The sequence below is a fragment of the Cuculus canorus genome, chromosome 26 (assembly GCF_017976375.1).
Source record: "Cuculus canorus isolate bCucCan1 chromosome 26, bCucCan1.pri, whole genome shotgun sequence".
In the NCBI taxonomy this organism is placed as follows: Eukaryota; Metazoa; Chordata; class Aves; order Cuculiformes; family Cuculidae; genus Cuculus; species Cuculus canorus.
The window spans coordinates 591,758-619,279 of NC_071426.1; the positions used below are offsets into that span (position 1 = coordinate 591,758).

Sequence of the window (27,522 nt, forward strand, 5' to 3'; positions counted from 1 at the left end):
CCGGTGCCACCGCACCGGTTTCTGGCTATTTGGTGTGGGGGGAGCAGAGTCAGCCCTAAAAATCTCAGCAGAGACAAGACCAAGGCTGCCTTTGAAAGAGCAATTAAACCGAGCCACCTCTCTACTCACAGAGTGAGAGAGGGTCGGAGGCAAAGCTGCTTTTGATGTGCAAATAACCTGCAGCAGCTCTCCCCACCAGCCTGCTCCCCTGCCTTACATCTGCCAGTCCAACCGAAAACCCAAGGGGCAGGGTTTGGGGGGAACGTGTCCAATGTTTGCTCTCCTGCCTTCCTAAAAGAGCCGACAGCTGGCGTGTGCTCCTCGGAGGGCTCTGACTGGCTGACATCAGTTGGCGAAGGGGGATCAGACCCCCAGGCAGCCCTCATTACTTAAAAAAATAAAGGGGAAAAAAGCAAACAGCGTGTAAATGCGCTCAGGCAGCAGCTGGGAGATCAGCACGTCCCATTTAACGCGGTACCTGCTGTCTCCACACCATGAAATATCGGGCTGTTTGTTTAGCATCTGACAAAGCACCGTGCCAGGAGCTGCCCGATGAGGGCTCGCAGCCCGATTCCACGCAGATGGGCACCCCTTCCTCCCACCCCGAGTGCCCCTTCGCTTTCCCACCTCGTTTTCCTAGTGAAGCGCTATGTTCTGCGTGCTAAAATAGCCGTGCTGCGTGCCCCAGCCTGCTCCCCAGGCCTCCGGCTGACGGGAGCTAAAGCTATTTTTGTCACTCCTCCCTTGCAGGGTGCTGTGCCAGGCTGTTCGCTGCCTGGCAGCTTCCAGTTCCAGCCTCTGCTGCAACCCAGGGACCTGCCTGCGCGCGGGGTGACAGCGATGCTCTGCCCGCCTTGGCAGGCGCGTTGCCTCCAGCAGCCAGGGAGCAGAGCCAGGAGGAAAGACAGGGATTTCTGCCCCGTGCTGAGTCTCCAGAGCTGGAGGAGAGCGGGCTCAGGCGTGCCTGGCGAGGAGCAGCGTGGCACGGGCAGCACAGCCACTGCAGCCGCTTGCCTGCGTGCATCCGAGGAACAGAGGGACAAGGTCAGAGCTGGATTTGGCTCCAAACCTCTGCTAGATCCGAACACCTCATTTAATCAGAGGACACAGAGGTTGAAACAGCAAGTAAGCCTGAATTAACTTCCCCTAGGAGGAGCTGCAAAGCCTCAGTGGAGGTTGGTTTTACGCCTCTAAGTACAACATTCTCAGTGGACCTTACAAAGCCAAGCAAAGAAACCCCTGGTGCCCAGAAACACCGTTCAAAAACTCAGGACGTTTGCAGTCAGCAGCATCCAAGCAAGCAAAGCAGCGTGCACTGCCGCATCCAGTGGGTCTGATAATTTCTGAAGCAGCTCTTGCACTGCTGCCTAAGTATTTAATGGGAAAAAAACTAGCTATTTCCAGGTGATCCAGGAGCTGAAACAGCCTTGTCCTGCAGCAACACGGCTGCTTCAGGAGCTGACGTGCAACAGCTCGCTCCATCGCCTCTCCGCTCGCTCCTGCAGTGCCGCTGCGTGGTTGCCACGCTCGCCAGAGCCGAGCCCGCTTCTCCCGGCCACGCAGGCTGAGCACACAGCTCTCGTGTGCTATTTTATCCCAGGACAGAGCCACCTTGCTATTATATATTCATCCCAAACCTTTGTTTGGCCCCACTGAGCCAGGCTATCAGCAATGTCTTTGCCTGTGCAATGGGTCCACCTCCTTTTCTCCCCTTTGCCCCCATCAACTGCGAATTAGTAGAGCTTAATTGAATATTCTTATAATCCCAGTGTTCCTTTTGCTTTGCTCTAACACACGGGCATTCCAGGAGCTATGCTATCCATGTGCAGAGCTTGCAGGTATCACATGCCTCGCTCCACAGCACTCGCCCACCCTCAGGAATGCTTGTTCAACCTTTGTCCCCTAAAACTGTCATCTGACAAAGGATTTCAGGAATTCACTGCACTTTGGAATTCCTTCTCTTACTCATGTTTTCAAAGCCTGCATTGCTGAGCACCTCATCATAAAGTCCTTCTCCTGCCCTGACCACAGGCTCTCCCCTAGGTCAGAGCCCTGTAACCAAGGCAGTTAATAGGTAGAAAGAGTAAAAAATTGAGACAAACGATTTTAAACCATCACAGAAGTTTTTAGCATACTAAATCTTCCTTCCTCCCCATTAAATGAAGTCTCTCAAAGCTCTGTGGGACAATCAAATCCATTATTAATGCTGGGGACGTGGGATTTGTAACTCGGTGTCTCCTCCTGGTGAAACACACTGATCAGCCAGGACTTTAAATGAGGTTTTAAAGAAATGAGTTAATGCCTTTATCTACCTCAAAGACTTGTACTCCTGTACAAGAAACAGCTCAAATTAAAGCACAGTACAACATTTAATAGGAGAGGATCTGAGACAGCCGCAGGCTTTTCACAGTCTGAACAAACCCTGGTGTGCAGAGAGGTGTCAGCACAGCTCAGGGCACAACTCTTTAAAGAGGAACAGCCAAATCAGCAGGAAGGCGCTCTCTGCTGTGATGAAGCGACTAGTTTTGATGTGCACATGTTGTTCAGCAGAGGAAAGTGTGTCTGGGTTTACCTCCGCTCCATGGGGTCCATGGGGAAGCAGCCTGGCTCTCCCCTTCACACTGTTCTCCGTCTCTCGCCTTGCCCAGCCTCGCTGCACACCCCAGCAGGGAACCCTCACTGCAGTTCACACGTGGCAGGCACTGACACCAGGGATTTTAGCAGCGCCACACTCCACACTGTCTGCATGGAACACCTGAAAGAACCCATCCAGCCCCCCTCAGCCCCGCGCGCTGCTGCTCACACTGGATATTTAAAGTCAATATATGCCTAAGCTCCCTTTGAAGCAGCCTTGTAACATTTCCGAGGCTCCCTCAGTGCAAACTACTTGCTGAGATCCATGTGGAAACAGTGCTATCGTGTTATCCTCGCCCGCGACAGCACCACCCACCCACTCCAGCAGCACAAAGTGTTCGGTCCTGGAGCTGAAGGCCAAATCCTGATCAAAGAATGGTTTGGGTTGGAAGGGACCTCAAAGCCCATCTAGTTCCATCCCCTGCCATGGGCAGGGACACCCCCCACTGGACCACGTGGCTCCAAGTGCTATCCAATCTGGAACACTTCCAGGGACGGGGCAGCCACCACTTCTCTGATCAACAAAACCCACCAGCACCAGTAACGATGTGGGGATGGCTCAAGCGACCCTCCCTGCACACACAGAAATGGAAGTGAGAAGTGTTTTCAGCACATGAAGCAGTTCCATGCAGGTGAACAGGATCCCCAAGGGCACAGGAGAGCTCTGGAGTTGTTCTTTACCACTGAATCGCAAAAGCTTCCGTTTTGTTTAACACCTTCCATATTTTATTTAGATATTCTCTACATTAAAGTACTCTCGTGCCAACACTTCCAACTGCCCATCCCCACCTCCAGAAAAATAGACTTGACACAGCTTTAGGGTGGAATGCACCGGATGAAGTTGCTATTCCGCTCAAGTTACAGAGAACACTGAACAAACTAGAGAGAGAACTGCACAGAGGAGACGTCAGGGAAAGCTGGAATTAGTACACTGCCATTCGCATCACGTTAGCACCTTCCCAGACAAGCACCGAGGGCGTTCAGAGAGGTGCAACATGCTTTGGTTAGCGAGACCAGAGCTTAGACTACATTAAGCCTGGGAAGAAAGTGAGAAAGCCTGCCAGCACTGGGCTCAGAGCCTCATCTGAACCCATTTGGCAAAATCAACACAGAATCAAGTAACCAAGTTTGCAGTGTTCGGGAATGTTGAGCTCTCCTGGTTGCTAAATCTGTGCCTGGAGTGCAAACCACAACAGCTCCAAACATGGCTCAGGACCCAGTGCCACCCGGAGATTGCGCTGTAACAGAATTCAAAATACCCATTCATGCACCTTCCTTGCTTTCTCCCGCTGCATCCTTTTGTTCAGACACACTTGAAATGCCAACCTCCCACCAGCACAACCCTGTCAGCTGGAAGAGGTTTCAAATACCTCGCATCATCCTCTTCATCAGCAGCACAAAGCCTCGAATTCCTGACAGTTATGCCCACTGGAACACCACCGATCTCGGAATGCTTTAGCTGCTGGTTTGTGTCCCTGGCATTTCCAGAATTCAAAGGAAAAATAAGGTAAGTAGAAAATTTACTCTGCAAACCTCAACTTAAAACCTTGAATTCAGTAACTAAGCCTTATCAGGTAGCAATCCACTGGCCTGTGACCTCTGAAAAGGTGGAAAAAACACCTGGGGTGCCTTACTGGTGTCCTCAGATCATGCACACCTTCAGGAATCGGAATCTCTAGTCAAAAATCAGTGACTTGCACTTTCAGAAAGGTACTTGTCATGCACCACGCTTCCCGCATTAGCCTGGGCTTCAGGCACCCCAGCAGGACAGCAGAGCCATCTGTTCTACCAGCAGCACAGCAACCGCGTCATCAGCGCGAGCAGATGCTTTGCACAAAGGAAGTCACGTTTGCTCTTTCATGTTTTCTAAACCACGTGTTCCTGGTTTACAAGTAAGGATTTGCAATGGCTGGTAATCCTCACACTCCCTTGAAATGCCTACAAAAGGTCCAGTTCAAAAACAACTCACGCTTGGGGAAAGCTATTGCACATTTGTAAGAGCTGGCCTAAAAAGTTTCCTGAAGATCCAGGCTTTGGAAGAAGGGATATTTTAAAAACTGGTAGCAGTGCACATTGGAACACTGGCACAACTGTCACCTACTCTCGGTTTTAACTGTAAGGGCGACAAGTAAACACCAACACATGAAAAAAAAAGAAAACAAACAGCATTTCACAGAGCAAGGAGTTCTAGGAAGCTGTGGCTAGTGTTTGGCTGTGGAATCCCGAGGATAGAACTCGGCCAGCGTTGACTGAGGAATTCTCTTCAGCATCTCCTTGGGGAAGATTCGCAAAAGCTGCCATCCGATGTCCAAGGTCTCGTAAACAGTGCGATTTTCGTAAGGACCTGCAGGAAGCAACCACAGAGTGAAATAGGGGGCAGGAAAGCGTATGGCCAGCAGGCAGAGCAGAGAGCAAGACCTTCAAGGTGTTAACGCATGCTGTGACGTTTGTGGAATAATCGCCTACCCTGAGCAATGAAGTTCTTCTCAAACTTCTGCAGGAACTCCAAATAAAGAAGATCATCCGAGGTAAGAGCTTCCTCGCCAACTACAGCCTTCATAGCCTGCACGTCCTTTCCGATAGCGTAGCAGGCATACTGAAAGGGACAGAAACAGAAGTGCTTTTACTTTGATCACCCACACAACAATTTAAAGCAGCGCCAGGAGTGCTCTGGATTGCAGCTGTGCCCTTCAGAGGCCGTTAGCAAGGGGTAGATTTGAAATACACCACTGCTTTTGTACATACCAGTTGGTTGGACACATCTGCATGATCCTTTCTGGTCATCCCTTCTCCAATAGCCGATTTCATCAGTCGAGACAAGGAGGGCAAGACATTAATAGGAGGGTAAACCTGCAGGAAGAGAGACATCAAGGAATTTCAATATTAACATTTCAAAAATAACAGATATAACACCTCAGATACGTTCCAACCAGTGTGGCACACACCTGTCTGTTATGCAGCTGCCTGTCCACATAGATTTGTCCCTCAGTGATGTATCCAGTCAAGTCAGGGATAGGGTGAGTAATATCTGTGGGGAAAAAATGGTTAGACAGTTTTCAGAACTTTGAAATCTATTCTAGCTCTGATGTGGCAGCTTTTTACAGTAAACCACTTCTGAAGTTCATCAGTTATTACCCTCCCTATATCACGAAGTGCTCTTACACAAGGATTAGCACTGTAAACACTCTTGACAGAGGGCTGGAGAACAGTCCTGAAGTCTGAAATGCATTTCTAGAAGCCATACAGACAGAGAAGGCAGCCAAGAAGTGCAATATTCAAATGGAAGCCTAAAAGCCACAGGATCTCCTATGTTGCTGTGTCCAAAACAAGACAGCTTGCTCCAAAGGAGCTCTCTGAAGTGCTATTTATTAAAACCACTTGAAAATAACTCACCATCATTTGGCATGGTAAGAATAGGAATCTGAGTAATGGAACCATTTCTGCCTTCCACACGCCCAGCGCGCTCATATATGGTAGCCAAGTCGGTGTACATGTAACCCGGGAAGCCACGACGGCCAGGCACCTCCTCTCTGGCTGCAGACACCTGCGGCAATCCAGAAACACGTTTCCAAGACATCAGATCCCTCCCACAGAGCTACTCTCTCCCTTCATTAAACCTAAAAAGTACCGCTTATGGCAGGTGATAACAAAACACAGACACACAAACCCCGGTTAGAGAATTTTGTCACCATAACCAGGTACAGCAAGAGAAGATGCTAAGGCAAATCCAAAGGTATGATATCAACCTGTGGAATGCCAACAGTCAGGTAAGTTGAGCTATCACAGAAGCAAGAGCTGTTTGGCTGCTGACCATAATCCTAGACAATTAAAAGATAAAAGCCTCACTGGCTATTTAAGAACATCATAGTGAATGCTAATTGTAACGGCTTGAGCAGGAGTTTCCATTCTCTCTTTATCCTACAAGCCCAGCACGCGAGTGAACAAACACGTACCTCTCGCAGAGCTTCAGCATAGGAGCTCATGTCTGTCAGAATGACCAGCACGTGCTTCTCACACTGATATGCCAGGAACTCTGCTGTTGTTAGAGCCAGACGAGGTGTGATAATGCGCTCAATGCTGAAACAGAACCGTATGGCATTATTTACGACAGCTGCTTTAAGGCTGCAAGGTAACAGTTTGAAGTTACCAATGTTTTGAAACCCTCTGAACATCTGTTAGGTGCACCAACATTTTGTATCCAGCAGTGCCAGCATTTCACATCCAAATCTGCTGCAAAACATCAATCTAAGTGACATCGGTGCAGCTTCAGCTTCCACTTTAGTTGTTCTCCCCTGCCTTTTCCCAACCAATACAGCGTAACTACTTACGTTGGATCATTGGCCAAATTCAGGAACAGACACACATTGTCCATGGACCCATTTTCCTCAAAGTCAGATTTGAAGAAGCGAGCAGTTTCCATGTTCACCTAAGTCACAGTATTAATGCATCAATTCCAGACCATAAGCACCTCAATAACCCATAAGCAAAGCTACCACAAGGGGTGTTCAACTGAATGAGTTATTTCTAGAGTCCTAGGCTAGAGACTGAGTTTAAGATACTTTATCCTGATCGGATGCACTTTGTCACAGTACTTCTGCCCATCTGGGATCTCAGCCAGCCAATTTAGCACTGTTATATACGTAATATCGACTTGGAATACTTAAAAAAGTAACTTTCGGCTATTCTCAGCATTGTCTTAATTATTACTCAACTATCATTCTCCTCCAACTGACTTACACCCATAGCAGCAAACACGATGGCAAAGTTTTCTTCACTGTAGTCCATCACATCTTTGGATTTCTTCACCAAGCCAGCTTGGCGACATATCTGAGCTGCGATCTAGGGAACAAAATGTTTCAGTCCATCTGTCTATTTGATGTTATTACACAGACCAAGCTTTAATTTGCTTTACTTCGTAAACCCCAGTAAAACACCAGTCACCGCTTAGAGAGCAGCTCCGAGTACTCACCTCATTGTGGGGCAAGCCAGCAGCTGAGAAGATGGGGATTTTCTGCCCTCTGGCGATACTGTTCATACCGTCAATAGCAGAAATGCCGGTCTGAATCATTTCTTCTGGATAGATTCGACACTGGGGATTGATTGGCTGACCTGTTGTATTTTTAAGAGCATGTTATTGCATGTACACGTTTGAAGCTCAATCAAGCTACCACTGACCCTTAGCACAGATCCAAGGCTCCTGTCAAAAGTGCAACTCCACCTCAAGGCCTACGAATCTTTAGATGCATCTGGTCAAACCCGACCCTTAGGTAGATCCGAAGACTCTGGCATTCTTCATTCATGTAAATGGTGCTCTCAAGAAAAGCCCACCAGGCTATTTGCTTTTTATCTTTGCAGGCTGTATCATTAAGATAGTTACAAATATTTCCAAGAACGGCTTCCAAGTATATAACTGAAAGCAGTTATTTTCTGCTATCTTATCATCCTGATTTGGGTTTGATGCTACACATGTACTTAAAAATAAGATTAAGCACTCCCTAACCGTTATATCCTATGTTCAAAACCAAATCCATGTAACATTCAGAATTAAGAACCAGATTCGTTTCTAAATCTCTCCCAGAAATGGATTAAGAACGCACCCATTATGTCAAGGAAATCTTCAGCCAAAACAATGGGGCCTCTGTCAATGGGTTTTCCCGATCCATTAAATACTCTGCCTGCAAGGAACAACAATAAAACCCAAATGTAAGCAGCTGTGAAAATCAGCTGGGATAATTCTGTCCATTCTTCAAAGCAGATGCAAGCACTCACCAAGCATATCCTCGGAGACAGGGGTGCGGAGAATATCCCCAGTGAACTCACAAGAGGTTTTCTTGGCATCGATACCTGAAGTTCCTTCAAATACCTGTGAATATAACAGAAGAAAAAAAGAAACCCATGTGAGAAAGGAGTCAGTATTGTGCTTTACAAAACCACACATGAGAACGCTGCTTCACAGCTTGAAAACTCCAGCAGCCACAGGGCAGAAAAGCACGGCAGTCAAAGGGTTTTAAGAGCAGCTCGCTCACACAAAACATCAAAACCCACTTTAAACAGAATTCATGAAGTGTATCAGCAGCAACCAACAAACCCGGTGCCTTCCCTTTGATCTCAAGTATCTCCCTTTGCCAACAGGGTAAAGTTCTTCAGATAAGGAGAATTAATATTAACAAGAAAGAGCTGCTTGGAAGAAATACCTGCAGCCACAGAGCGCAGGCCCTGATCTCAAATCTAATACAGCACAATTACACTTCAATGCCTTTAATCCAGCAGCAAAGACATCCATAGGGGATGCAAATAAATGCACTGTACTCCAGTTTTCCATCTTCTAAAGTTATTTGTGCCTCTGGCACGCAGAATAAGTAGGTGATTTTTCATTTACAGTACCAAAGGAACCTATCACAGAGCAGGTTGGACATGGCACATGCTGCTTAGTACAACATTTCTTTGTTGCAACAAGAGACACTCCTGGCTACGATCATACCTGAACCACAGCTTTGGAGCCGCTGACTTCCAGAACCTGCCCGCTTCTTCTTGTGCCATCGGGAAGAGTCAAGTGGACAATCTCAGCGTACCTGGGGAACTGAGAATTGGCAGGAAAGGAGATGGAAAATATTACCATCCCAAAGAACAGCCACAAAGTCAACATCACCCATTTTGAGCAAGCTCAAGCTTAGCAACTACTCATTTATTTAAAGTATAATTTTAACATCAGAACAAAATTCATCCTAAGGCAATTAAAAAAAGTGTTTTACAGGGACTAAACAACATTTACTCAGAGTTGCAGGCAGCAGGAAAACCCCCAGTAATCCTGACACACCAACACAAAGCCCCAGTGCCGTTTTTGACAATGAGAACAAGCTGGATTTTGCCAGTACATGGCATCAGCTGTTGCCTTCAACAGTACCTCCCGTGAAATGTGAAAACAAACCCACACTGTATACAGTCCTCTCTTAGACAGAGCTTCTGCTTTGGTAACAAACAGGTCAAGAACACAGTGAATATCTACATTTCTAGAAGTTTAGACAACATTTGGGGGTTTTGGTAAAACTGAAGCAGCGTTTCCTCGCTTTCTCCCAACAGTCTCAACTACTCTCCCTTTCTTCCAGGACATGGACAACTCCAAGCTTCACAGCAATTCCTGTATTCTCATTTATCTTGCATTAAAATTGACCCCATGAATTTCACAACTATTTAACCAGTCACAGCTTTCCCTGTAAACTCTCCCTCAAGAAGCTTCACTCATTCAGAAAATGAATCTTTACCTTTACTTGATCCAAGATAACCAGGGGACCATTCACACCTGATACTGTTCTGTAAGCTGAAAGAAAGCAAATGACAAGTCAGGTACTTCCCCAGGCCATCAGGAATATACTGCATCAACCTTTCAGAGTTTCATTCCTACCACCAGTCTCTGGTTTGCAGATTCTGTGCTCAGCTTTCTGTTTATTATGAACCCTACAGGAAGGATTAGGTACTGGATTGTGTTGCCAGCTACTTCAATGCTCCCAAGGTCACGTCAAGATGGGTAACATCACTGTTTTCTTGTCTGCCATAGGATTTATTGATGTGAGCCTCTACCTGGGGATAACATGAATGCCGCCAGAAACATCAACACAACATAAAGCTGTCATTGTAAATTAAGAAAAATACAGATGCAAGATGTTTAAAAAATAAGACAACATCATCTATAATCCATGGTAAAGCAGAAATCACAGTTGTTTGCTATTTGTGTCCAACAATTGGTAGGAAGACCTTCATACCAGTACTCAGCTTCAAGGCTTTTGTTTCTTTAACCACACAAGCCTCCCACTCCACGATGTTGGAACCGCCCATGGGAAAGCCTGGACTTGGCAAAGCAGACCTCTGCTCAAAAGCTGATGGGCAGAGCTCCTGCAGCAAGGTGTGGGTTTGGCACACTTCTAAGAGGAAATTTTATAGCTCCTTTCCTGCCTGCCTGGAAAAGGCTGATGCTATATAAAAGGCTGAATTTCACTTTGGGCAAACTCCTACTCCTGGGTGATCCCGGCTTAAGGACTGACAGCGGATAGATGGCCACAGCCAGACAGCTCATGTCTTACACATTAGCAGCTCAAGTGTTCACACTGCACACAACTTTGAGGTATCATGTGCCCAGGAGTCATTATCAGCTCAGTAGAAACACTGTGAACTTGCAGTGCACCCTCCTGTGCTGTTCTAAGGACACAACGGTGTCCCAGTTAAAGGGCATCACTTGATCATAGAATAACAGAATGGTTTGGGTCAGAAGGGACCTCAAAGTCCACCCAGTCCCACCCCCTGCCATGGGCAGGGACACCTTCCACTGGATCAGGGGCTCCAAGCCCCATCCAACCTGGCCTTGAACCCCGCCAAGGATGGGGCAGCCACCACTGCTCTGGGAAACCTGGGCCAGGGCCTCCCCACCCTCACAGCAAAACATTTCTGCCTAAGATCTCATCTCAATCTCCCCTCTTGAAGCTGAAAACCATTCACCCTTATCCTATTCCTGCCCTCCCTGATCAAGAGCCCCTCCCCAGCTTTCCTGGAGCCCCTTTCAGTACTGGAAGCTGCTCTAAAGTCTCCCCAGAGCCTTCTCTTCTCCAGACTGGTAAAGGTAACACTGAGTCAAAGCTTAATCAGGGTCACAAGGAGCACCAGCCAAGACAGTGACTGTTAAGCATGGAAAAATGAGCAATTTGAGCCATTTGCAGAGCAGAAGGCACACAGCACATCTGGTCACGCTACGAAGTTGCTAGGAAAGATCACCAATTCCACCAGCACCAGGCCACAGCGAATCACCTGCCTTGGCCACTCCAGTCTGGCACAGTTAACCCTGCATTGTCTGGGCGGTCAGCAGTGCGGCACTGACACCTGAGCAAACAGCCTGAACTGCAGTGTAATCTCTTAAAAAGCAGTAATTGAAACTGTGTTAGATAAGGTTTGATGGTCACTGGATGCGGGAGAGCATCTAAGACTGTGACTTCCTATTTCTCAGTTTTAACTATTGCCAAAATCCTGCTGAACACCCCAAGACATGACACGTGTCACTGTCTTAATTAAAAGCAGAAGTTGGCCGGCTCCTGGCATGAAGAATCACCCTGACATCATACTGTGAGGAGGACTCGGCTCAGACCACAAGCATTTGCAGCAAGAAGCGGAAAACATTATCTTGAGTGAAGCATTTAATCCCATGACTGCCTCATGAGCACTTCCTTCTTGGTCAGTCGGAAAGGGCTAACACTCCTTGCCTTAGTCCATGAGAAAACACTTCCTAGACATCAGTAAGCACTGATTCCCCTTGGAAGCAGCTCCCGGCTGACTCGCAACTCTTGTTCCCACTGAGGTTCTATGGCAAACCAAAAGCAACTGCAATGTTTTTCATACCCAGCTTGCAAGCAATGTCAGCTTGGGCAAAAGCCAAAATCCACATGGGAAAAGATGAACCAAATACAAAGTCACCTTAGCTCCAACTTTGACAGAAGCCTCTGCTCCAGAGCAAAGCAGAGCAAGAATCATAATGATGGATTTGACTTTCAAATCACACTGACATTTTCAAGGAAGCCACCGCAGAGAAGCTCCCTGACCATGACCCTGTCCGTATTCCACACTACTTCTGTGTACAGGTTGAGTCACTTAGGTCATTGCCACGTAGATTTTAAAAAAGGGCAAGAAAACACAAATCTTCAAACAACTCCGACCTTCCCTCACCACCTTGCAATAAAGGGTTTGCTGCAAGGCTGTCTTATTTCCTCTTTTACATCAGATTTCTCAACTTCACTTTAAAGTAATAGACTCCACTCCACCTCCCTCCCACAAACTTCCAGTTCCTGCTAAACCCCAAGTTTTTACAATGATAGAATCACTGAGGTTGGAAAAGCCCTCCAAGCTCATGCAGTCCAACCATCAGCCCAACCTCACCGTCCCTGCTAAACCAGGTCCCAAAGCACCACATCTACACATTCTTTGAACACCTCCAGAGACAGAGACTCCACCACTGCCGTGGGCAGCTTGGTCCAGGGCTTAACTGCTCTTTTGGTAAAGAAATCTTTCCTAACATCCCGTCTCTCGCATCAAGGGGCCCCGTCCCGCAGCCCCAAGCATCCCAGAGCCCAAAGGAGTGGCCGGGATGCAGATCAGAAGCCGAATTAGGATCGGGATAGGGATTAGGAATCAGATCAGCGCTGTTGCCGGCCTCCCTCCCAGGATCCGGATCAGGATCCAGATTAGGATTGGAATCCTGATCAGAATGGGGATCAGGATCGGCATCAGGATCCAGATCGTCGCTGTCACCGGCCTCCCCGCCCGCCCCCGCGCTTGCCGCCTCCCGAGATTCGGATTAGGATCCGGATTGGGATGGGTGCCCCGCACTCACTGAGCCGCGGCTGGGAGCGGTAATCACGGAGCAGGGCCGCCGCCTGCTCCGCCGGCCCCGCGCCGTTCAGCATCGCCCGCGCCGCCAGCACCGCCGCCATCTTCGCCTCAGCGGAACCGGAACCGGAACCGCCCCGCGCCGAAACGGAAACAGCGGGGGCGGTGCCGGAGCTGTCCGGGGTGCTGGGGGCGGGGGGGGGAGAAAAGGGAGAGGGGAAAGGGGAAGAGAGGGGGGGGAAGAAAAAAGAGAGAGGGAAAGGGAGAGGGAAAGAGGGAAGTGGAGCAAAGGGAAAAAGGAAAAGAAAGGAAAGGGGAGAGGGGGAAAAGGAAGAGGGAAATGGGGAAAAGAGAAGCAAGGACAGGAGGGGCCAGAGCGGCAAAAGGAAACAGAAAGGGAAAAGGGTAACAGAGGAGAGGGAAAGGAGGAGAGGGGGAGGGAGAGAGAGGGAAAGAGAATGAAGGAGGGGGAGGAGAAGGAAGAGGGGGGAAAAAAGTAAAATAAAGAGGAGAAGGAACGGAAAAGAGAAAAATAGAAAAAGGAAGAAGTGGGAAGAGAGGAAAGAAGGAAAGGAGGAAGGAAGCCAATTACTGAACTGACAGCAGGGTTAAATGGCTGACAAGACAGAAAAAGGAGCAGTTCCACTGAAAGAGCAAAGAAGAGCCTCAGTGTCCCACCCCAGCAACCCAGGTGCAGCCAGCCCCCGCCCCAGGCCAGGAGTGCGAGGGGCAGCTGGACCCTCTCTGCCTCACTGCCCCAGCTCAGCAGGGCTCTGGTGGTGGGGTTTGGGGTCTCATGAACTCCACGTGTGCCCTTATGGCTCAGCCATGCTTCATCTAAAACAGTGCTTTGGTCTAAGAGTGCAGCAGCAGCTGCTTTGGGGAGATGGGAGATAAGAAACCAAGTACAAACCTGGCAAGGAGACAGGGCTGTCGGTGGAAACACCCTGTTTGCACTGATGCCGCATACTCATACAGCAAAGGCTGACTGGTGCAGCTGTGTAAAGGACAGAGTAAGAGCTGCTTTATCCCCTAAACCTTTAATATAATGAAAAAAGACAGTGGGTTATTTGTAAACAGTTAAGCCATTCATCTGTCAACTTTCCACTTCCTTATGGGCTACCTGTCTCTTCACACAAGTTAAATTCTAATAGTTTCTGTTTGTTCTCCTCCTGGCTTAGCACTGAGATAGAATTATTTGATGTTCTAAACCAATATTCTATTTTCTTCTACATCAAACCTAGAAATATCTCAGATGAACATGTTTTCAAAGAGCTGTTGGCAATTCTGTGCATAGCCAGAGAGGCAGCAAAGTACCAGGGACTGGTGAGACTGATGGAAAAAACCTGAACGACTGCACAACGAGCTGTTTGGCTAAGGAGGGAGTAAACACAATAAATAATCCCCAGACAAAAGGGACAATGTCGTCAAGTGGATTAAACACAAAAGTGGAAGACTTTGGCCAGGTTTCAGCTGTCCTTCTAGCTCAACGTGACCTTGAGCAAATTACCCAGCTCTCCTCTTTGTTAAGGACTTCACAAAATACAAAGAAGCCAGGCTCGCTGAACGGCAGCCTCGAGGGTTCGTTCAACTGACACTGCTTTGCAAACAGTTTCCAGCTGCAATCAAAGCCTGGCTAAAAGGTGGCCCAGGAATGCAAACTCCAGTTGCTCAATACAGACCCTTTTTATGGTCTAAATATTTGTATTCATTCATAGCGTTTGAGAGGACGATACGAATGTGCCCGCAGGAAGCATAAGGCAGCGGGTCCAGTGCCGGGCAATAGAAACCTTCTGGTAAAGGAAATATTAGCAGAGAGTGGCTCTAAAGAAAAAGATGGGTTTACTGTTCCAATCTGAGTCACCACTGCTGTGTTCACCCGACCCCAGGCTGGCGGTGTTACATCTATAAGCCATTAGTCTCCCGCTGGTTTGTAAAATGCTGCTTTGAGCCAGCAGGCAGGAGCCCTGGCTGCGCAGAGGATGTATTTCACTGCACCTTCGAGGCGAGGCAGCTGCAGAGAGCAATCTCGCCGAGAGAAGCCTGCTGTCACCTGAATGCACCGGAATTGCAATCGCCTGCGGAGCGGGCATGAGGTCTGCTGCCAGCGATTTTTCAGGCCCTATGCTGGGCCTTCAAAACAGCCCATAAATTCTCTTGTACTTTTCTTTACAGCAGAAATGTTCACTCTATTTCACTACTTCAGTCTGGCTAGGAAGAAAATGCCAGCCTTTTTTTCCCCCTATGGTGTTACTGAAAGGAAAAATAGAACCATAGAATGGTTTGGGTTGGAAAGGATCTCAAAGCCCATGCAGCTCCAACCCCTGCCATGGGCAGGGACACCTCCCACTGGATCAGGGGCTCCAAGCCCCATCCAGCCTGGTCTGGAACCCCTCCAGGGATGGGGCAGCCACCACTGCTCTGGGCACCCTGGGCCAGGGCCTCCCCACCCTCACAGCAAAACATCTCGTTGAGATCTCTTCTCAATCTCCCCTCTTTCAGCTGAAAACCATTCCCCCTTGTCCTGTCCCTGTGTTCCCCAATCCAGAGCCCCTTCCCAGCTTTCTTGGAGCCTCCTTTAAGTATTGAGAGGGCTTAAATTCATGGCAAATATTTATAATGGTTAAAAACAATGTATATATAGAAGAGAAGTGCCTGGAAAATGTTGATGGACACATGAAAATGCTTCCAAAGCACCTGTGAGTAAGCTTTCCCATTGTCTCAGCAATACAAGTGACACGACAGCAGTCTCCTTCAGATGCTTAGGGCTGCAAACCATGAGTTCTACAAAAAAAATAAAAAGAGAGAATCATCGTCATCACCATTGCTGTCTCCACATACCCCTCCTCACCTGAAGGAGCCCCCGAATGATTTCCTAGCCGGATCCCCAAGCACAGCTGAGCAATCCCGAGCTCCCTCAGCAGATGGTAGTGCTGTACTGCTCATCCTCTGCTTGCTCTGCAGATGTTTAGAAAGTCATTTCTAGGCCTAGACATTCAATTCTCAGTTCATGAAGCATATTTAAAGGCTTCAACTTCTGCTCTAATGCACACCCGGGGAATTCCTTGGTAGGATGCACTCATCTCATGTCATTGGCAATAGTTTTGGGCCATGCAGAAGCCAGATAAACGGCCTCCCTGGCAGATTTTTATGTGCCAACAGAGAAAAGGTGAATACATTTAGGATTTATTTCCTTTCTTGGCAGTAAATCTCTGTATCCTGAATGAATGATGGTATCGCTTTGGGTTTAAAAAAGAAATCATGGAGCAAAGTGTCAAAAGTTTAAGAAAACAGAAATGATGGAAAAAAAGATCACATTTTCAGTGGTATTTGCAGTACCTCACCTATGCGCGGATATAGTTTTCCATCCAGCTTTGCTTAGGAGAATCCAGCCTTGTTAGTCCAAGAAACCTCTCTTTGTCCCTGGAGAGAAAGCAGACACAAAATAGCTTAGGGACCAGTTCTGGACGGGCACCCACTGCCAGCATCCTTCTTAAAGGGGGCCTACAGGAAAGACGAGGAGGGGCTTTCTTCCTAATATCTAACCTAAATCTCTTCTCTTTCCGCTTAAAAAGGCAGTGCGAGAACAGCCACCAGTCACTGGAGGGTAGTCCAGGACCTAGACTATTGTGTGTTTTATAAATGCATTTCTCAGGGCCATTTAATGATGCCAGCCTTGCCTCCCAGGGATGAAACCGTTTGCTGCCCCTCGTATCTACCCATCGATGGGGCAGAGTGGGATTCCCCCATGGAAGTGCAATCCCAGGGCAGCACGTTCAGTGTGCACAGACCCAGGCAAGAGTTAAGGTGCTCAGAGAAAGAGAGGCATTGATGAAAGCCTGGAAAGCAGGTGCTTCTGCTGCAGATAAATGCTCCTGCCTCTCCTCCCCATCCCCCTCAGCCCACCCCTCAGTCCTGCTCTGACGCAGAGGGAGTTGCAAGGCTGAATGAAACTTGTTTGAGGTTCCAATTAAATCTCCATGGAAGAGGAACACTCATATCCTCTTGTGATAAAAGGTAACCATAAATCCTCTGGGAGCAGCGCCTGCCGACCACACCACCTCCCGCAGCAGCAGCTGCCTCCTCGCACCGAGATGAGCTCCAGGGTAAGAGTTCGTTTGCTTTCCTCTGCTCCATGCAACAGGTTTGCATTGAGAATGTGACTTGAGATGGAAAGGCTACATCAGTCTACATGTTTTTATTGTCTATGCTTCCTTACTTGTTCTGTCTCTCTAATTTATATCTATCAGATATCTCCTCTCTTGCATTAATTCTAATATTTGGTATTTCCTAGTGCTACAGCTAGAAACAATTCCTGTTTCCCAACTTAGTGATTCTTATGCGATGACAGAGAATTTGCTTTTCATTTAATTAAAAACTGATACATATCATTGCCTGGGATTTGAGGAAACCACAGGATTATTGGAAAGAGTGATAGTTTGGACTTGGCTCCATTCATTTTGCCACTTTGTCTCTGAAGTGCCTACGAGCTACAAGAACGCAAATGGCTAATTGTTTGGTCGGTTTAATGCAAATTTCTGATTGATATTTTCAGTGTGACTGGGCAAGCAATCTTCTCTCCATCCCTCTGAAGCCCTGATCTTAATCACCTATGTTAGGCTTTTAAGTCTTGTATCTTGCCATGACATTTCAATTAGGTCAAATGAAAAGACATGTAAGGTAAATTAATTTCCTTTGAGACCTAATTTAATCTCCAAAGAACAAACATGGAATAAAAGATGTAGAGATTACTCCAGATAAGCTACTGGCTTGATCAGCGCTTTGAGTCTTTGGAAGAAGACTTAAATGATGCCTTGAAGCAGGTACAAGACGTCTCGGGAGAGTAGAAAGGGGATAGAGCGCACTCCATCTGTGATTTTAAATGCAAGCTTGATAAAAATCCAGCCTTTGACTGCAAAGCTGGTGGTCCCAGCTCCTAGGGAAGAACACTCAGCTCCTGGAGGACACAGCCACCAAATGACCTCAGGAGCTGCCTTCTCAAGAGAGAAGTCATGAGCTGTCAGAGGTTGTAACCAGTCGTGCTTTCTTTAAAGCTCATAGGAGATCTCCAGCCCTGAAGAGCAGGGACCAGCGGGACCCGTGCTGCGAGCTCCAGGTTCTCGGCCATGTCTCCGGATGCTGAACGCCTGCCTTGGCGCTGGCTGGCAGCAGGCAGGGCATCGCGCAGGCTGGTGCTGGTGGTGGTGTTCGTCGCATTGCTGCTGGACAACATGCTGCTGACAGTCGTGGGTATGGTGCGGTGTTCATGCCGGCTCTTCGGGTGCCGTCTGGGGGTTTTGCCTCCTCGGTCAGTCTCCAGATGATGCCTGCAGGGTCCTTATGCAGGGAGAGCCATGGGGATGGCTGGGCACAGGGAGCCTGCAGGACACCAACATTTAGCCACCATTCTGTTCACCTGCATGCCAAGCTAGAAAAAGGAGTAAAATGGCTGACTAATCCCTTGCCTGGCTTTTCTTCCAGTACCGATCGTCCCCACCTTCCTTTATACAACAGAATATGAAGGCACCAACAGCTCTGTTGCCCCAGCCTGGACTGAGCTGGCCCCTTCAGGCTTGAAGGCTCCTCCTTTCTCCTCCATGTTCTCCTATTTTGACAACACCACAGTGACCGTTTTGGGCTCCACAAGTGCCATAGGCTTGGCAAGCGGGATGGGGAGCAGCTCCCTGCCACAGCCCCACACCAGCAACCCAACCCTGCCGAGCAGCTGCCCGGAGGGCAAGGAGTTCCTTGCCAAGGAAAATGTCCGTGTGGGGCTCCTGTTTGCCTCCAAGGCTCTCGTACAGCTGATGGTCAACCCTTCCGTGGGTCTCCTGACGAACAGGTAGGTCAGAGAGCTGGGTTTGTAGCAGGGTGTAACCCTTCGGGGACAGGCAGTTCCTGTCTGTGGATGAAATCACCATTAGCTGAGCAGTAAAGGTCTGTGCTGCACGTGTGCAGCCCCTGCAGACACGGAATTACAGGAACCGGTGGGAAAGATAGCAGGGGGAAGAATATACTCATCAAAATAAGCATGATTTTTACCTTTCCTAAGAGCCTACAAATAACTTGCAAGTTTATATTACAACATAAGCCTCACTAATGCTCTCCTCAGGTGCAGACAGATGCTGTTTAATACCAGTAACCATCAAATAAACAAACAAAGATTCCCACCCTGTCACGGATTTAATGCTGTTCATATTTTCTTCCCTGGAGTTTTAAATCACCTTTGTGTCTAGCAGACACGTGTGAGGGGTGCTGGGCTCACCTCCATATCGCTGGGGTGGGTGGGTGGGCTGGCAAAACAGAGCCGGGCCTCTGGGGGTGCTTTGCAGTGTTATCGGGGGGCACTTAAGCACTGGAGCCTTCCTTGAACAGCACTCACATCCACACGTTCAGGAGATGCTCACTAACCCACAAAGATGTGTCTGTGTGTTAAGGCTGGGCATCAAGACCAGATCTCCGTCCGGAATGAGGGATCCTCCCTGAGATGGTGCCCCTGTTTTTGCTTTCCAGGATAGGATACCACATCCCCATGTTCATGGGATTCATCATCATGTTCATCTCCACAGTCAGTGAGTATCATCCCTCGCTCTGACCTTCACACTTTGGTCTGTGCCCGCACCGCTGTCCCTGTGCAGGGGAAAGGAGTGAAAGCAGAACAACCAGTCTCAGAAATCAGTGACAAGAATAGATGAGCAGCACCCAGCACCCAAACTGGTGCAAGCTGGGACTGCTGTTACCCTCTCAGTCTGCAGTTCTGCCTGACGCTGTCTCTCTCCTTCCTCCACAGTGTTTGCTTTCTCAGGCACCTACACCCTGCTTTTCATCGCCCGAGCCCTCCAAGGCATTGGGTCATCATTCTCATCTGTCGCAGGTAAACGTTTTAGCTACACTTCAGTCCCTGCATTAGCTCATCTTGTCTGGGTTCAATTATCGCCTCGGGAATGATCAGCAGCACGCACGCTCACTGCCTTCCCCAGCTCCAAACTCCTCCTCCTCGCTGCTCCTGCCTGGCTGGTGCAGAGGGTGCACCCACACAGCCCAGATGGCAAGCAGATAAACCCCCCACAAAGCCCAGGCTGCTTTCAGAGCGAAGCCCCACCACCACAGTCCCAGCCAGCCTCACGTGGCCTCTGCTTTCTCTCTGCTCCCAGGCTTGGGCATGCTGGCCAGTGTGTACACAGATGACTTCGAGAGGGGCAACGCAATGGGGATCGCTCTTGGAGGCTTGGCCTTGGGTGTGCTGAGTAAGGAAACCTTGTTCCCAAGGGGGTTTACATCAGTAGCATCTCCAGAGCCTTAGTGGCCATCACCTACAGCTTCCACTTTCTTGGCTGTGCCCCTGTGCATTCCGTGGGCATGGCTGGCCTGTCCTCCTCCTTCCCTCTGTCCACTCTCCATGGTCACTGCCTGCACGACCTGACACCTTCTCCAATGCAACCCATCACCAAACACCCACCAGGGCATGCCAAGAAAACCACAACAACCAGAGCCGAGTGCCTCTGCCCGAGCGCTGGGGATGGTGGCAGTGCCACTGTGTGGTGACACAGCCTTTCCCTTGCAGTTGGAGCCCCCTTTGGAAGCGTGATGTACGAATTCGTGGGGAAATCATCTCCCTTCCTGGTCCTGGCCTTCCTAGCGCTCTTGGACGGAGGTGAGAAACCACATGGTTTAAGCCAATCAAAAATAAAGCACGGGAAAGAATTAAAACACAGTTATTTGGGGGAGAACCTCACAGGGTTTGTGTGAAGGAAGAGGCAGACGAATACCAGCCGGCTAATATCATCAGCACTGGTTATTCTGTTATTGCTAAATCACATGTTTTCTACCACCAGATGATTGACATCGCAATACAGTAAGAATTAGTCCCTCATTACTTAATAAACCCCTTGATTACTTTAGTGGCTTGAATAGCACATTCAGTGCAGCTTTTTGAACTGTGGATTCTTTGTAGAAAGCACACTCGTCTGCAGCCTCTTCTCCACACCATGGAGCAATGAGACTTTGCCAGCAGGAATGCCGATCCTTGTTCTTTTGCCGACAGCTGTGTTACAGATGCAGGCCATGAGGGCCTGCGGAGCGTAACGGCAAAGTCGGAGAGAGCAGAAATGTGCATTTTCAGCGGGAAGCATTAAGCTAATTAAATTATAGTCATAGTTACCATCTTTGCTTGGATGTAATGCAAGACAGCTTTAATGAAGCATGTAAGAGCTTTTGGAAAATTAAATGTAGGTCTCATACAGATGAAACTTTCTTTTTCAATCTTATTCTTTTCCACATCTAATTTCTGTCATGCTCTAATTGTGGCTCCCAGCAGGCAGACAGATGGAAAGTTTTTGCGTATTTAACTGCTTCATGGTTCAACAAAACACTTCTAACCCAGTCCACTTCAGGGAGCAGGGCTGGGACCCACCTCTCCCTGTGCCCGCTTGAACGATGTCATAGGATCATAAAATCATGGGCTGGGTTGGGAGAGACCGTAAATATCACCCAGGTCCAACCCCTGCCATGGGCAGGGACACCTCCCATTGGATCAGGGGCAGCCACCGCTGCTCTGGGCAACCTGGGCCAGGGCCTCCCCACCCTCACAGCAAAATATTTCTTCCTAAAATCTCACCTCAATCTCCGCTCTTCCAGCTTAAAACCATTCCCCCTTGTCCTATCCCTGCCCTCCCTGATCAAAAGCCCCTCCCCAGCTTTCCTGAAGCTCCCTTCAGCACTGGAATGCTGCTATAAAGTGTCTCCACACGCAGTTACTGCATCCCTGTGGCCTCTGCCGAAGAGAGGGATCCTGCTAAAGGAAAAGCCGGAGGGAAATGGGAATTGAAGTAATGTCATCCGCAGAAGTAAACTAACATCACTTTTTTCTTCCCAGCTTTGCAGCTCTGCATCCTGCAGCCCTCTAAGATCTCCCCCGAGGTGAGTACAGATGTGTGAGCTTCCATGAGCTGGTGCCAGGCACACGAGGGAGGAGGGCTGGGTGGGCACAGAGCTGAGGGCACACATGACTCGTGGCCGACATAATCCCCTTTGCCCTCCCACAGAGCACCAAGGGCACACCAGTGTTTACCTTGCTGCGAGACCCCTTCATCCTGATTGCTGCAGGTAAGGTGGACATCAGCATGCTCTGTGCTCTTTGTCTTTGTGCACTGGTGTCACCCAGTTAAAGAGATTCACTCACACCTGCTCAAAACCACAGCAGAAGGTAGTTAAAATAGAACATTTCTTCCTTTTCTCCCCATCAGGAGCCCTCTGCTTCTCCAACATGGGGGTAGCCATGCTCGAGCCCACCTTACCCATCTGGATGATGCAAACCATGTGCTCTCCGAAATGGCAGCTGGGTAGGTGCCGTGGTTTCCAGCCTTCACACCTGAACAGTTGCTTGAGGTAGCTGACAGGCTGAGAGAGTTGGGATTGTTCAGCCTGGAGAAGTGAAGGCTTTGATGAGACCTTAGATCAGCTTCCAGTGCTGAAAGGGGCTCCAGGAAAGCTGGGGAAGGGCTCTTGATCAGGAAGGGCAGAGACAGGAAGACAGGGAATAGTTTTCAGCTGGAAGAGGGGAGATTGAGATGAGATCTTAGGGAGAAATGTTTTGCTGTGAGGGTGGGGAGGCCCTGGCCCAGGTTGCCCACAGCAGTGGCTCCCGCATCCTTGGAGGTATTCAAGGCCAGGTTGGATGGGGCTTGGAGCCCCTGATCCAGGGGGAGGTATCCCTGCCGATGGCAGGGGTTGGAGGTGCATAGCCTTTGAGGTCCCTTCTGACCCAAACCATTCCATGATTCTATGATTCTGCGGTTCAATTACAACCGGTCCCACTTTGGCACTGCGATATGGATCTCTTGTATCATTCTAAAAAGAAGAAAACACATCTCCTCACCCACACAGAGTGAGTGATCCCAGGCTGCACGTTGCTCCAATTTCAGCTGGAATTGTCCTTAGCAGTTGCTCTACAATGTGCTTTTCTCTATTATTGAAAAAATTGTATGGAATCAGACTCCCCACAAGAGCAATAATGGTGGAAGAAAGGCAGTTTTCATGCAGAGGAAGCCTGCCGAATCCTGTCTTCTGCAGGGCAGATAATGGCATCATACTGGGCTGGAATGGTGGCAGCCAGATGGGTTCTGCAGAGGCAGCTCTGAGTCAAACAAGGCCATTTAGAGAGTCCCAGTCAGGACAGGATGCTACGTGCTAATTACCAGCTGCCTAGAAAATGGGATCTGGAGATAACATTGTCTGTGTGTGCTACAAAAATAAAAACTAATTGTTATAAAACCCAGTTGGCTGAGGGATGACCCAGGGGTGCCATGGGCTACACTTAGATCCCAAATCGAATTGCATCTGGAAGCAGGAGGGCTGGGAGAGCTCTTAATCAAGTTATCTGCTGGTTTGGCAGGAGCATCCACCCTGATAAGAACCAAGGATGCTGCTCATGAGTGACCAAGCAAGGATGGGCGAGGGTAAGGCAGCGTCCCGAGGCTTCTGGACTCGGGAGAAGGGATAGCATAGCTGCTTGGTAACTACAGGTGTCACAGGCTGAGAAATGCACTCAGGGTTGCTGCTGTCACCACTGAACTCACAGGGAACCTTTAAGGCGACTTAGCAGGACCCAGAGGACAGCAGCCAGCAAAGAAAACCCCAAATATACTCACTAGATTTTCAGGTCCCTGAGATTTGAGAACAGTTTGGATTTAGAGACTGTTCAACTGCAGTCCATCCATCTCACAAGCTTCTAGGTACTCAAGGGGCTTCTTCATTTGTACGCTTTGCTTTGTCCGCTCCCATGATTCTGGAACAAAAAAACCCAGAAGGGCTTGGACTGAACCTCCAGGATTAACCACGTTCTGTAGCTGTTAAAGAGAGGAAAGAAAATTAAACATGAATTGAGCTGTTTCAATAAGGAAGTTGTCTCAGTGAAACGGAGCTACCTAGTTTTATTTGTACTCAGTGGCCAAGTATATTAAAAATAAACAAATCAGCAAACAGAGCAAATATTTAATTTTGACTGCACAACGATCCCGAAGCTTTATACTTAAGCAGTGATTTTTTTTTTTTTTTCCTCTCGATTTAGTGAGCCAAATGAAAGGAGAGAGAGGTGGAAGAGGAAGAATCCATGACAGGAAAGGAGGATGGGTTCATTAAAGCAGTGGGGAAAAAAGGGTTCAGCGTTGGGTCCTGGCTGTCTCACAGCTCCTGGGGGTGAATTGCTGCACCCTCCTTCCGTAGGGTATGGAGTGCATCCGGGACAGGGAGGCAGCAGAGGACTTGGGGAAGCAGCACAGCACAGAAAGGCACACAGAGTAGGTGCTGGGCATTCGCTGGCCTTGCCTGGCTCACAATACTCTCCAGACGAGAGAGGCAGACAGTGAAATGAAGAGTTTTGCAAATCCCCTGTATTATTTTTAGGTATGACACTCTTTTTTTTTTGTTCCTCTCAGGGATGGCGTTCCTCCCTGCAAGTATTTCCTACCTGATCGGCACCAATCTCTTTGGGATTCTGGCCAACAAAATGGGTCGGTAAGTGGAACACAAGATTTCAGCTCAAGCCAGCCCTGTGCTTTCAGCGTGAATTACGCTCGTGGTGTTGCACACACCAGGACCAATGGTTTTAAACCAAGGGAGGGCAGACTTAGACCGGATATGAGGAAGAATTTTTTTACAGTGAGGGTGGGGAAGCACTGGCACAGGTTGCCCAGGGAGGTGGTTGGAGGCTCTATCCCTGGAAACATTCAAGGTCAGGTTGGATGGGGCTCTGAGCAACCTGATCTGGTTAAAGATGTCCCTGCTTCTGCAGGGGGTTGGACTGAATGACCTGTAAAGGTCCCTTCCGACCCAAACCATTCTATGATTCTACCACCTGCTCTTTCCTAACCGGTGTGTCCTTGCAGGTGGCTGTGCTCCCTGATTGGCATGGTCGTGGTGGGAATCAGTCTCCTCTGCGTAAGTAGCACAAGATGATTTGAGACCTTTCTGTAGAAGAACCAGCTAGAGCAGTTCAGGTGATAGGACTGAGAAGGGTTACATGCCTGGCAGCCGCTAGATGTTCGGTGCTTGCACACATGTATTGGTTTCACACCTCACTCAGCTTTTCTGGCCTCACCCAGAAATCCTTTCTCTCCTCCTAAAGGTACCCCTGGCCAAAAATATTTATGGGCTGATTGGCCCCAACAGTGGGCTTGGCTTCGCCATAGGTAAGCAGCTGGAGCTCAAAATGGAGCTCTCGCCATTGCCCTCAGCAATGATGAGATGACTGATTTGGTCCTTCTTGCTTTGGGCAGGAATGGTGGACTCCTCAATGATGCCTATCATGGGTTACCTGGTGGACCTTCGCCACACCTCCGTCTACGGCAACGTCTATGCCATTGCTGACGTCGCTTTCTGCATGGGCTTTGCAATAGGTATAGAGGATCTCTTACTCATGGGAAGACATACTTAGTCTGTACCTCACTCAGTTTATGATTCCATTTGCTCCTGGCAATCCTGCAACCCACTCACTGTTGACTCCTCCAAACTGGAAAGGCACCGTTTGTTCCCTGGCATCTCAGCCATTACTAATTATTATATTTGCAGGCCCATCAATGGGCGGTGCGATTGTACGAGCTATCGGGTTTCCCTGGCTGATGATCATCATTGGAGTCATCAACATTTCTTATGCTCCTCTCTGTTGGTATCTGCGTAACCCTCCCGCTAAAGAGGAGAAGACTGTGAGTCTGATTGTACTTTATTCTCTTAAATTATGAAGAGTTGATAGTCCAGAGATTTTGGGGGGGGGGGGGTTAGAATAAGTTTTCCAAGGATTGTGTCTTCCCTTTGGGGCTCTACCCTCAAAAAAGGGGCAAAAACTCAGATAATAAATGCACAATAGTCTGGAGCTCCTGTCTTTCTGCTAACTCACAGTTTGTACTCCGTGGGGAAGAGCCACTGCCTGCTTTGGCTTTCTCTCCAAGTAGCAATGCTCCCATTAATAATTTAAATTAATCATTTTTACTAACACGTGATTCCTTCTCTCCTTTACTCAGGCAATCCTAAACCAGGAATACTCCATGCAAACCAAAAGCTACACCACTCCAAAAACCCTGCGCGATTTCCCGCTCACAGACAACAGTGATGTGGAGGTAGAAAATGCAGAATAGCAAGATTAAGGACACGTGCTCTTTTTCGAAGCTGCAGTATGTGTACACAACATGGATGTATTAGCTCCCAAGAATAATCCAGCCTCCCCCAAGACTTACGGACACAGAATGGACAGAGGACCACTCTCTCAGCTGTGCAATGCACAGCACGGGGTAGAGACACAGGATTTGCAGGCTCTAGCTGTTCAGTTAAGCCTTTCAGGTGCTGTGTGACTTCCAGGCAAGGTACCCAAACTCACTACACCTCATCTGCCAAAAAAAGAGATTAGGAGAACTGTACCATCCTGCCTTGCAGAACAAGAGTGTCTCAGGCACAGCCTGCCCATGCAGTAAGGAACCACATCAACATCTCTCCCAGACCCAGTGGTATTTGTTAGAGGTCCAAAGTGATTATGAATCAGTGAAAATTCCTGTGATCCCATTTTTCCGAATGAAACGTCAAATGTACAACTTCTCTGTTTGCATAAACTCGTTTCTGTCTCGAGCAAGCAGTTGTGTAATGCGCAGCTGTCTCTCTTGCCAGACAGAACAGATGATTCCCTGCTCCACAGCCTGAGACACACAATGCAGATGTACTCACCAGCAGGGAAACAGGAGGATAATAATAATCCATCAAGATTTGGTACCTGATGACTCATTATGGGCACAAAATGGCTCTCGTCAAGCAAGCCCACACCCACGGTGGGGCCCTCGCCCCTCTCTCTGCACTTACAAGATGAAATTGTGTCTCTTAGTCTGGCTGGAAGTGACTAATGCACAGCCTGTTCTCAAACCCGTGTTATTTTTATCTCCCACCTGTTTCCCTGTATTGCCAAGAATAAAAGGAAAAACGTGCTTGCTTTCTGTGATAGAAGGAAAAAAAATCAAGTCATTCCATTTTGGGATCTAGCCACACCACCACAGGTAAATATTAACTCCAATGCTCTCTGCGTGCCCAGCAGCAGGTTTCTCCAGAAACTCGGTCCCCGAGAGCATCGGGAAGGTAGAGGAGCCTTCGGATCCTGCAAGAGGGCTCCTCACTATCCAGCCCTCAGCTGTTCCATCAGCAACACTACTCACTCTTCCCTCCAGCCCTGGCAGCTCAGACTAATTATTAGCTGCAGTGCCAATGACATTGATGGAGCTTCTCTGCTCTAAGCGAACAATTAGGATATAATCTTTGCATCAAACAACTCCATTTTTTTATCCACCCTGCTGAAAAAAAGAGTTAATCTAATTCTTTAGTGCATTAGCAGCAATGTACACAGGTACCGCCAGCACTGCGGCTTGGGGAGGCGGCAGGAGACACGGTGGGTGGTGGTAGGTGTGAGGAAGCAGCTTTCCCCCACTTGGACCCACAGAGATAAAAGAGCAATGCAGAAGCTGTTGGGGCAACATTTACCAGAGAGTGCGG

At 48.5% G+C, this 27,522-nt stretch overlaps 2 protein-coding genes across 3 annotated transcripts; one reads left to right on the forward strand and one right to left on the reverse strand.

Annotated features, from left to right (window-relative positions):
• Positions 1-3,337: 3,337 nt before the first annotated feature.
• ATP6V1B2 (ATPase H+ transporting V1 subunit B2) lies at positions 3,338-13,159 on the reverse strand. The gene is made up of 14 exons (XM_054088878.1): positions 13,004-13,159; positions 9,897-9,952; positions 9,116-9,214; positions 8,404-8,497; positions 8,232-8,309; positions 7,604-7,743; positions 7,372-7,473; positions 6,963-7,060; positions 6,588-6,711; positions 6,028-6,178; positions 5,580-5,662; positions 5,380-5,484; positions 5,101-5,230; positions 3,338-4,978 (listed from the first exon to the last, which is right to left on the reverse strand). The coding sequence occupies exons 1-14, from the start codon at positions 13,101-13,103 to the stop codon at positions 4,836-4,838; spliced, it is 1,503 nt and encodes a 500-aa protein (XP_053944853.1). The 5' UTR covers positions 13,104-13,159; the 3' UTR covers positions 3,338-4,835.
• Positions 13,160-16,899: 3,740 nt separating this feature from the next.
• Positions 16,900-27,373, forward strand: SLC18A1 (solute carrier family 18 member A1). Of its 2 annotated transcripts, XM_009571462.2 has the most exons (16): positions 16,901-17,105; positions 18,054-18,249; positions 18,481-18,841; positions 19,513-19,571; positions 19,790-19,873; positions 20,154-20,246; positions 20,564-20,653; positions 21,875-21,918; positions 22,044-22,104; positions 22,245-22,340; positions 24,435-24,513; positions 24,885-24,936; positions 25,124-25,187; positions 25,275-25,394; positions 25,567-25,700; positions 26,016-27,371. In XM_009571462.2, exons 2-16 carry the CDS (start codon positions 18,126-18,128, stop codon positions 26,127-26,129), a joined length of 1,575 nt encoding a protein of 524 aa, XP_009569757.2. In that variant the 5' UTR covers positions 16,901-17,105; positions 18,054-18,125; the 3' UTR covers positions 26,130-27,371. The 2 variants fall into 2 exon arrangements, with proteins under 2 accessions (XP_053944856.1, XP_009569757.2); XM_054088881.1 differs by lacking the exon at positions 20,154-20,246 and having other exon boundaries at positions 16,900-17,105; positions 26,016-27,373.
• The last annotated feature ends 149 nt before the right edge of the window (positions 27,374-27,522 follow it).

Bases quoted from the DNA above. Each gene is read 5' to 3' on its own strand.
- ATP6V1B2 (XM_054088878.1), bottom strand. From the start codon at position 13,103: ATGGCGGCGGTGCTGGCGGCGCGGGCGATGCTGAACGGCGCGGGGCCG. The intron at 9,953-13,003 runs GTGAGTGCGGGG...GCTTTCTTTCAG, and splicing joins CCGCTCCCAGCCGCGGCTCA to CTTACAGAACAGTATCAGGT. The intron at 6,179-6,587 runs GTACGTGTTTGT...GGATTGCCGCAG, and splicing joins ATGCTGAAGCTCTGCGAGAG to GTGTCTGCAGCCAGAGAGGA.
- SLC18A1 (XM_009571462.2), top strand. From the start codon at position 18,126: ATGTCTCCGGATGCTGAACGCCTGCCTTGGCGCTGGCTGGCAGCAGGC. The intron at 22,341-24,434 runs GTAGGTGCCGTG...TGTTCCTCTCAG, and splicing joins CTCTCCGAAATGGCAGCTGG to GGATGGCGTTCCTCCCTGCA. The intron at 25,188-25,274 runs GTAAGCAGCTGG...TGCTTTGGGCAG, and splicing joins TGGGCTTGGCTTCGCCATAG to GAATGGTGGACTCCTCAATG.